This window comes from Siphateles boraxobius, unplaced genomic scaffold (assembly GCF_051911475.1).
Source record: "Siphateles boraxobius isolate OS27281-9 unplaced genomic scaffold, OSU_SipBor_1 7, whole genome shotgun sequence".
Lineage (NCBI taxonomy): Eukaryota > Metazoa > Chordata > Actinopteri > Cypriniformes > Leuciscidae > Siphateles > Siphateles boraxobius.
In genome coordinates, this window is record NW_027509197.1 from 24602390 (window position 1) to 24613040 (window position 10651).

A 10651-nucleotide genomic window follows, 5' to 3' on the forward strand; every position below is an offset into this window, starting at 1 on the left:
ATTAGAGGCTATGCTGGACATGGGGGTAATAGAAGAATCCAACAGTGAGTGGGCGAGCCCGATAGTTTTAGTGCCTAAAACTGACGGCTTGATCCGCTTCTGTGTGGATTATTGCAAAGTGAATGCCGTGTCGAAATTCGACGCGTATCCAATGCCTCGGGTTGATGAGCTACTTGACCGGCTGGGTACTGCTCGATTTTATTCGACACTGGATTTAACGAAGGGATATTGGCAGATCCCCTTAACTCCAATGTCCAAATAAAAAACAGCTTTCACAACGCCGTTTGGATTGCACCAATTTGTCACGCTTCCTTTTGGGTTGTTCGGGGCTCCGGCGACCTTCCAGCGCCTGATGGACAGAATTCTCCGGCCGCATGCTGCATATGCCGCTGCCTACCTGAATGACATCATCATCTATAGTAATAACTGGCAGCGTCATATGCAGCACTTGCGGGCTGTCCTCGGATCGCTGCTAGGGGCTGGGCTCACGGCCAACCCAAAGAAGTGTGCAATTGGGTGTGTGGAAGTCAGGTATCTGGGTTTCCACTTGGGTCATGGGCAGGTGCGTCCCCAAATTGATAAGATGGCAGCAGTTGCGACCTGCCCAAGACCTAAGACCAAAAAGGAGGTAAGACAGTTCCTGGGGCTGGCGGGATATTATAGAAGGTTTATGCCAAATTATTCGGACCTCGCTAGCCCGCTGACTGATCTAACTAAAAAGGAGGCACCAGATACCATCCAGTGGACGGAGCAGTGTCAGCAGGCCTTTACCCAGATAAAGGCTGCTCTGTGTGGCGGGCCACTTTTACAGGCTCCTAACTGTCCCTTTTATTCTGCAGACTGACGGGTCGGACAGGGGGTTGGGCGCAGTCCTGTCCCAAGAGATGGAGGAGGAGGGGGGGGGGGGGGGAGCGGCCGGTGCTGTACATTAGTCGTAAGCTTTCGAAGAGAGAGACTAAGTACAGCACCATTGAAAAGGAATGCTTGGCCATCAGGTCGGCCGTTCTCACCCTCCGTTACTATCTCTTGGGGCGGGAGTTCACCCTCTGTTCGGACCATGCTCCCCTGCAGTGGCTCCACCGCATGAAGGATACCAACGCGCGGATCGTTGGTATCTAGCGTTACAACCTTTTAAATTTCTGGTGGTCCACAGGCCGGGTGTACAGATGGCAACTTTCTTTCCTTTTTGTTTATTTTCTAAATAAAGTTTACAAGACCCAGTCACACCGACCCTTTCCATTCTCACAATACTGAACCTGAATATTATTACAGTCTCGTTCCGATACAAAAACAAAAAATAAATAAATCGTTTAAGTCAGTCATGGCTTAAAGCTACAATATGTACGAATTTTGCATTACAATATCCGATAATCTCAAGGCCAGTGGACTAAGTTGGACTATATTATTTTCATATTTTCAAAGCAGACAATATAACAAAGTCATTAACACATCATTAATAGTGCATTCCATATTAAATAAGAAAATGTGAATAATTAAAAGGATTATTACAATCCTGTGTCCCATTCCGTGACAGTTGAGCTAAAAAATAATTATGACATCTGAAAGTTGCGATTGGTGGTCAGTTTGTGTGTAAATGTAAATTTTTGAACAACTTTTTTCACTTTTGATGTTATTTAGCGAGAAATTACTAAATATTCACTTAGTTGTTACTTAGTTATCACCAAAGCTCACTCTATTTTATCGTAGATCATTAAACCATTATGCTGCCTCAGAAACCTGGGCTAAATCAATTTTGTGAGGTAGCCTACCTGCACAAACGCTGCCTGCAAAGTCACTGCCTGATATAGGGCAGCAAGGCAACACATCCGATGTCTTTCAGATGCAGTCTGGTTTTTGTGGAAGCTCAAATGCCCTGGCGTGACACTGACAGGCAAGAATGAACCTCAGTGGTTCTTGAATGTCAAGCAAGCATGCTTGAGCTTCTGTTTACCAAATTTCAATTAACAGATTATATGTATTTCTTTTACAATCCCTTTATGAAGAGTTATGTTTTGAAGAGTCACAGTTTTAGGGTGAATAGACTTTCAGAGGAAGGGCAGAAATCTCTCAGATTTCATTAAAAATATCTTCATATATTCTCTTCAGTAATCTCTTTTTTTTCAACATTACATTAAACTTTAAGATTCCGACAAAATGGAAGTTGTATAAAGTGCCATGCATTATAATGGTGGCAAAGATAAGATTGCAACACATCAGCAGGAAGTTAGAGCTTGTGGTAAGGAGGTTCTTGCTGAGTTCACACAACTGGGTTTTGGTTTAGCTAGTAAATGAAAAACATGTTTACCACTGTATCCAGTACCATTTTACAATTTTGTAGGGTCATTCATGGATATCTTGCAAGATAAAGTTTTTGCTTTATGCCAGTGTTTTTGGAAATCTATTAAAAAGCACCTATTTATTTATTTTGAAAAACCTAAATATTACTGAACTGAGTTTTGTATTTCATATAATGGAAACATGAAAGGTTGGCCAAGGTATTAGGTGTGCGAGTATTTTTCTTTAGATGCACCGCTTCCATTGTTTTTTTTTAATGTTATTGTGGGTGTCATGGCATTGGGTTGTTGTGTCATCATTTTAGCAGATAGCCTACGTTCAGGAAATTTGTGTTTCTGATAACTGTATTTTGTTTTGGTTGCTTCCTGTCTAAAAAGGCTAGTAGGTGCCAATCCCTTTGCCCGTGAGGAGGGCTCCCCCTGCTCAGTCTTAAGCTAAATTCAGAAAAGCATACTCTAGCATATTACTCTTGCGGTTACTCCTTTTGGTTTCTTCTTAGAGGAGGATCTTAATATCTAATAACTGCACGTTCTGTTTTGGCTTGCTCACTGGGGGTTTGTAAAGCTGCTTTGGAACTAAATGTAATGTGAATAGCAATTCACAAATACATTTGAATAACTTAATATACAAATAAATTGAAAATGATTTTGCTTTGGCCTATCCCTGCATATGACAGATTAATCGACTGATCATTAAAAACTAGCCTATTGACTTTGGTATTTTGAGAAGCAACATGCAACTTTTTGCCGGATGAGCCATTCAAGAGAAATCAGATATACAACTAGAGAAGTAATTCTTATGTAGTTTAATTATAAGATATTGCAAATAAATTAACTGTTAATAAGGATTTTTACTTTCTTCAAAGAGCATAAAAATATATATAAAACCAGTCATTTTAAAAATAATTATAATAACATCATTTAGGTTTTATTTAATTTAGTTTATTTTACTTGAAAAGCCCCTAATTTACAATCAGAAAAAAAGAAACATCATCATGTTCATGTAGGCTATGTGATCAGAGACCCTGGGTATTTTTCTCCTGCTGTTTTTCTGGGTGTGTTCACACTTGGCATGTTTGGTTCGATTGCTCTGTTATTGCGGTCCTGCCTCATTTAGGGTGCTTTCACACCTGCCTCGTTTAGTTCGGTTGAATCGCACTAGAGTTCGTTTTCCCCCTTTGGTGCGGTTCGTTTGGGCAGGTGTGAAAGCAGCAATAGCACTCGGGTGCGCACCAAAAGCAGACCAAACAAGCGTACCGAGACCTTCTCGGTACGCTTTCAAGCTAACTCTGGAGCGTTTAGTTTGTGGTGCGAACGTAATCCGACCTCGAACAGACCCAACTGCCAAAGAACTGCACATTTGGACTAAACCTGCTACTGTAGTCAAACTAAATTATTATTTAGATTGTCAATAGTGCTCCGTTTAAAGGTACAATATGCAAGAGTTGTTTGCCGCTAGAGGGCGCTACATTCCAAAAACAACAACGGCGTAGCTTGATGATTATGTGAAGGAGCGTGGAATGATGGGAACTGTCGTTTTAAACTCCACCGTGGATGTAAATCAGTCAGACGGGAATCGAAAAATCATATTCATGGATGAGGTTATTTTTTTTTATATAATGAAATGCTTTTTGTGGCGAGGGTGGCGTGGTTCAGCGTGGTCTGTAATGGGAGAGAGAAGAGACGAGCGGGAAGTAGGTCAAGTGCAAATGATGAACACCTGTGTCTAGTGATGTGACATTTGAACCGAGGCATCGGAGTAGAGGTCTGCACTCCCGCGGGAGTCCCGCGGGTCCCGAGGCAAAACAAACAAATTTTTAAAGGTATTTCGGGAGCGGGCGGGATGATGAGGTGCACTTGCGGGTGCGGGCGGGAGGGATGATACGCTGCACTCCCGCAAATTAAATATGAGTATAAAGTAAAATATATAAATGATTAAAGTAGCGTACATAATTTGTAGTTGTGAGGGAGATTCTGATTGGCAGCAATAAAAACGTTTTAAGCAGCCTAAACTTGTGAATGTTGTCGGGTAGGGCGGGGCCTAATCTCACGCACACTTGTTTAGAGACAATTCCTTTCCCGCTGCTCCGAGTTCGAATTCGAAAGCTAGTTCAAGTTCAAAATAGACAGCATGGACGAGGAACAGAGCGCCTCTGGTGCTTCAGAAAAAGTACTGTTGTGAATATTATGCTGTTCGTAATATGGGACCAATAAATATGTTACCAAGTATTGGTAAGGATTTTTGTGTGCACGCATTTTTTTCCCCAAGACCTTTCGTGCCAGAAAATGGGCGTGCCAGATGAAGCCGCGATTCGAGGCTTGTGTTGTTAACGTGAAGATCACGTGACTAATGACAAACGAGGCCTCGGTTTGTGTGGATACGTCATCTGTTCGGTCTGAGTGTCGAAACTCGCGCCACCTTGTGGGTGTTATCAGGAGTAGTAAGCACTTGTAGTAGTGTTAGAGAGAGAACTCGCATTGTCGTTATTGTGTCATATTATGTGTTAGGGCTGTATATTATTACATTATATCAGGTTAGAATTGTTATTAATAATAATTAATAATTGTTATTATTAATTATAGTAGCTATATTATAGTCTTGTTATATTAATTAGATACGATTATTTGGATTGCTGGTAGATGTTTGGATCTGGACTTTTAATTTGGATTGCCCTTTTGGATTTGTTTGCTTTTTATGACATCTTCCTTTTTCATGGTAATGGAGCCAGCAAGAAAGAGGAGATCCTCCCCTGTCTGGGCTCAACAGAAGCATCAGTATCTTCATTTATACCCACTGGCACTGACATTCCCCTGCATCCTCTGTTCCTTGTGAAAGGATATTTTTCCAAGGCTGGAGAGGTTTTGTCCAAGAAGAGAAATTGTCTAAGCCCCAACACACTTAAAAAAAATTCATTTTCTCAATAAAAATCTAATTTTAATCCTTAATTCCTTCATCCACCCCAAACTGCAGTTTACTTTATTACACTCCCTCGAGTCCCTCCACCATAAGCACTGCACTCAACACAGTCACTTTTGTTGTTCATACTGTCACTATCCAATTTTTTTAAAATAATTAATTAACTGTGTGTGTGACAGTTGTCTCTGTACAAGTAAATGCAGACAGAGAAAGATACACGTTTTATTTCATACCCAGGCAATGGACAAATGTCTGCACAGATCTCTTTTTTATTGCAAATGAAAGACAGAGACATTAACAATGAGAAGAAGATGAATAAATAAAACAGAGCGGGAGGGGGGCGGGTCATTGATTCAGAATGAATTAATTTGCCTGCTATTTCCTTGCACAGTAGCTAGGTGTCACTAGTGAGCAATGCTGAATGAAGCTTCGAGTAATGAACCTTTGGGTGAAGCAATGGGCTGCGAGGTCTCAGTGGTTCAGGAAGCCTCATCTTGCCATCACTACCTGTGTCTTATTGCAGTGATGGCGTGGAGAGACCGCTTGCAGCCGCGCGCTGGAACGAGAGAGAGAGACTGGAGAGAAAATTTGACGCAGAGAAAGAAAACCGGTGGATCCGAGCTCTCATTTTTGAACTGTTTTGTGACGTCGCGGGTGCCACAGTTAATGCGCGTTGTGTGCGACTTTTGTTTGTTTTGTTTTATTTTAATAAAGTACGAGTACCAGTCACGCAGACCCCTGTCTTCTTCCTTCATGACTCTTGAACCTCATCACACTTTTATTTCATTAAAATGAATTAACCGCAAGAAAAGTAAGGTTTAATACTAAATTGGTTATCATAGATGTTACTGTATGTCGAATTCATTATTGTGATAATGCTGTGCAGTTTTACGTGTTCTAAACAATTGTTGTAAAAGTACATTCGAACATACCCACATTTTTGCCAAAATACTGATGTATAACATATTTATACATGGCCATAAACATCAGACGTGATAAACAATGTCAATAAACTAAACACAAATCTAAAGCAATAATACTTCCCTTACATAAACATAACTATTAACGAATGCTACATTTGGAAAATATAAAATTAAGCATGCTTTGTCGACAGAACCAGCTGCGATCGGTAAAGAATAACTGTACTCCGTGTCGACTGCACGAAACAAGCGTACGTTTGTAGCTTGACAGACGCTACAACTACAACTTCCGCATTTGTCAAGGACTCCACGCAATACGTAACTCAGATATGACGCACTTAATCAGATAATCGCACTTACTTGCGATTCCCAGCTCCCCCCTGCTGTAACGCCCCGTTTCCTTGGTTAAAATCGCATTTTTCTCATGATTTAAAAATAGTTGAAAACATTTGGGATATTGTAAGTAATCAACTTAAAAATATATATAACACTGGCCTTGAGATTATGGGATATTGTAATGCAAAATTCTTACATATTTTAGCTTTAAGCCATGACTGACTTACCGCGTTCTGCAGTCTCACGAAAACCTTATCATAAACACTGAAGTTGTCTGCACTGCACAGTGAATTTCTTATTTATATCGCGTCTAGACTTTGTTTATGGGGGGATTTGCGAAAGGATAAAGCTCATGCTGCTTCTTAACATACGTTGTGAGCGAATTCTCCACATGTCTGCCGGATTTTCCTCTTTGTTTACTTCCGGGAGTTCTGATGGAATTTTCCCGCACGTTAATTCTGACCAATTTAAGTGCAGTTGTGGAAATACGTTCAAGACACATCTGGCCAACGAGTGATGTGGATGTTGTCACGTGCCTGCATCTTGGTTCGTTTCATCAACTCATCAACTGATACAAAGTATAAATTTTCGCCCTTAGTCCGGACCAAATGAACCGAACTACATATGTGAAAGCACCCTAAGTTCGGTTTAATCGCACTAGAGTTCTTTTCCCCCTTGGTGCGGTTCGTTTGGGCAAGTGTGAAAGCAGCAATCGCACTCGGGTGCGCACCAAAAGCGGACCAAACAATCGTACGGTACGCTTTCAAACGAACTCTGGAGCGGTTCGTTTGAACCTCGAACAGACCGAACTGCCAAAGAACTGCGCATTTTTGGACTAAACCAGCTGCCGTAGTCAGCTGCGCTGTGCATTATGGCATTATGGATGAGCATGTCACTGTTTAGCAACATTAATGCACGCCTCCTCCTGAAATGACTTGCGATGATGCTCCTTCGCCGCGTGCAGTGCATTAAAACATTAAGCCGCATCCTCACTTCATTCTCAAATGTTATTGTTTCCCTAAAGTGGTGGACAAACCATATAATACACTATGACCGAGGATACAATCAGCCCATGCAATCGTCTCTCCATAGTAAAAAGCTGTTTGCCGGATTTTCCTCCTCTTTGTTAACTTCCGGGAGCTCTGGAATTTTCCCGCACGTTAAAGGGATAGTTCACCCAAAAATGAAAATTCTGTCAGTAATTACTCACCCTCATGTTGTTCCAATCCTGTAAGACCTTCGTTCATCTTCGGAACACGAATTATGATATTTTTGATTAAATCTGAGAGCTGGATCACTCCCCCATAGGCTTCTGAAGGGAAACTTGTTTCCCGAAAAGTTATTAAAGACATCGATAGAATAGTCCAAGTGACTACAGTGGCTCAATCTTAAGTTTATCAAACGACGAGAATACTTTTTGTGCGTGAAAAAACTTTATTTCAACTATTCATTTCCTTCTCTGTGGGCCTTGAGTCAGTTCACTAGTGTAATAGCCTAAGCTTCTGTTGTTGTACGTCACACACATCACACACATGACCAGCGTCGGCCAATAGTGAGCCTACGTGTGACGTAGCACCACGCAATCACACTACGTTAAAGCAGCACCAAGTAAATTTTCCTCTGCAGTCGCCCTACAGGTTGGAAGCGGAATTGTCCATTACCGCTGTCGTAAATAATTTAGCCTACTGCAGCCTACTGTCGCACACGCACACACATACTCACTGTTTATCCAGCACCGGCTTTGGAATCGTCAATGGCCACAGACAAGGTAGAGTATGATGTATGATTTTATGAAAATATGATGTATTGCGACATCACAAACGAGCAATTGTAGCAACTGTAACGCTTGCCATAAAGCAAGTCAAATTAGTCGTTTTCTTATGTCTCATTAGAACTACAGAAACGCGACCCGATCTGGTAATCTTACATAGCGTGGATATATCAGATAAAGGACCGCAAAGCTGTGGTATAAGTGCATTTTACCATGTCACGACTTGATGAACCACTGAAACGATTTTGGAAACATTATTTTAAGGTAAAAAATCTTACTTAGTGCTGCTTTAACTGACTAGAGGCCCACAGAGAAGGAAATGAATAGTTGTTTGTTTTTGCGCACAAAAAGTATTCTCGTCACTCGATAAACTTAACCACTGTAGTCATCTGGACTATTTTAACAATGTCTTTAATAACTTTTCGGGGCCGACAAGTTTCAATCCCTTAGAAGCCTATGGAGGGAGTGATCCAGCTCTCCAGTGGCGGTTCTATACCATTTCAACTGGGGGGGCCAAGCTGGGGCCAGTTGTACTGTTAGAGGGGCCAGTTACATATAGACCCTATTGTTGTCATATCATTTTCTGCACTGCACTGCAGGCATTAACAGGCAAAATACCATTGTAGTAAAGGTTCAGTGTTGGTGTGATGGAAGAAGACAGGGGTCGGCGTGACTGGGACTAGTACACTTTTATTTGGTTGAGAAACAGAAAAAATGCGCTGTGCGCGCTCTAACATAAACCACATTCAAGTTCAGAGAACACTCTTTCCACTATAAATATATTACCCTTTCCACTATTTAAAACATCACTCTTTCCACTATATCAGGTAACACTCTTTCCACTTTCAGCGTCCAGCTCACGTCTCGTGCACGAGTACCCAGTCCTTCTCTCCCCACTCTCTTGCACCAGCCGGCTTTTATGCGGTCTCCCCACGCCAATTACAGCAATCAGAGACAGGTGTTCGTCATTTTGCACTTGACCTACTTACTTCACCGCTCGGCTCCGTCGTTGCTCTCGCACTACAGACTTCGCTGAACCACGCCCCCCTCGTCACATACCACCACCGCCCGACTCAGGCCTGCAGCCTCCCCCCCCCCCTCCCTCCTCCTGGAGAGGAAGTCAGTCACAACCATCTGTGCACCTGGCCTGTGGATCACATTGAACTTAAAAGTGATCCGCGCGTTGGTATCCTTCATGCGGTGGAGCCACTGGAGGGGAGCGTGGACCGAACAGAGGGTGAACTCTCGACCCAGGAGGTAGTAGCGGAGGGTGAGAACGGCCCACTTGATGGCTAAAGCTTCCTTTTCAATGGTGATGTACATAATCTCTCTCTTCGAGAGCTTCCAACTAATGTACAGCACCGGCCGTTCTTCACCCTCTATCTCCTGGGACAAGACTGCGCCCAGGCCCCTGTCCGACGTGTCAGTCTGTAGGGAAAAAGGGAGAGAAAAGTTAGGAGCCTGTAAGAGCGGTCCGCCACGTAGAGCAGCCTTTATCTGAGTAAAGGCCTGCTGACCCCGCTCCGTCCACTGGACAGTATCTGGTGCTTCCTTTTTAGTCAGATCAGTCAGCGGGCTAGCAAGGTCCGAATAATTAGGCACAAACCTTCTGTAATATCCAGCTAGCCCCAGGAACTATCCAACCTCCTTTTTGGTCTTAGGTCTCGGACAGGTGGCAACTGCTGCGGTCTTATCAATTTGGGGACGCACCTGTCCATGACCCAAGTGAAAGCCCAGATACCTAACTTCCACGCGCCCAATTGCACACTTCTTCGGGTTGGCGGTGAGCCCCGCCCCTCGCAGCGTCCTGAGGACAGCTCGCAAATGCTGCATATGCCGCTGCCAGTCGTTACTATAGATGATAATATCATCCAAGTAAGCAGCAGCATATGCAGTATGCGGCCGGAGAATTCTGTCCATCAGGCGCTGGAAGGTTGCGGGAGCCCCGAACAAGCCGAAAGGAAGAGTAACAAATTGGTGTAATCCAAACTGCGTCGTGAAAGCAGTTTTTTCTTTAGATATTGGAGATAAGGGGATCTGCCAATACCCTTTTGTCAAATCCAGTGTCGAATAAAATCGAGCGGTACCGAGCCAATCAAGCATTTCGTCAACCCGTGGCATTGGATATGCATCGAATTTCGACACAGCATTCACCTTGCGATAATCCACACAGAACCGGACGGAGCCGTCGGTTTTAGGCACTAAAACTATCGGGCTTGCCCAGTCACTGTTGGATTCTTCTATTAACCCCATGTCCAGCATAGCTTCTAATTCATCCTGAACTATTTTCTTTTTATGTTTCGGTTAAACAATACGGCCGGCTGCGTACTATTACGCCCGGTTCGTTCTCAACGTGGTGCTGAATGAGATTTGTCCGACCAGGTAGGGGCGAGAACACATCAGCAAACTCTGC

General features: G+C 43.0%; 1 protein-coding gene across 1 annotated transcript; it reads left to right on the top strand.

Annotated features, from left to right (window-relative positions):
* Positions 1 to 352: 352 nt before the first annotated feature.
* LOC143723136 (retrovirus-related Pol polyprotein from transposon 297) lies at positions 353 to 1119 on the top strand. Its single transcript, XM_077215127.1, is given in 3 exon segments — positions 353 to 822; positions 824 to 887; positions 889 to 1119. Coding segments are annotated over 3 exon segments (765 nt in total).
* Positions 1120 to 10651: the final 9532 nt, after the last annotated feature.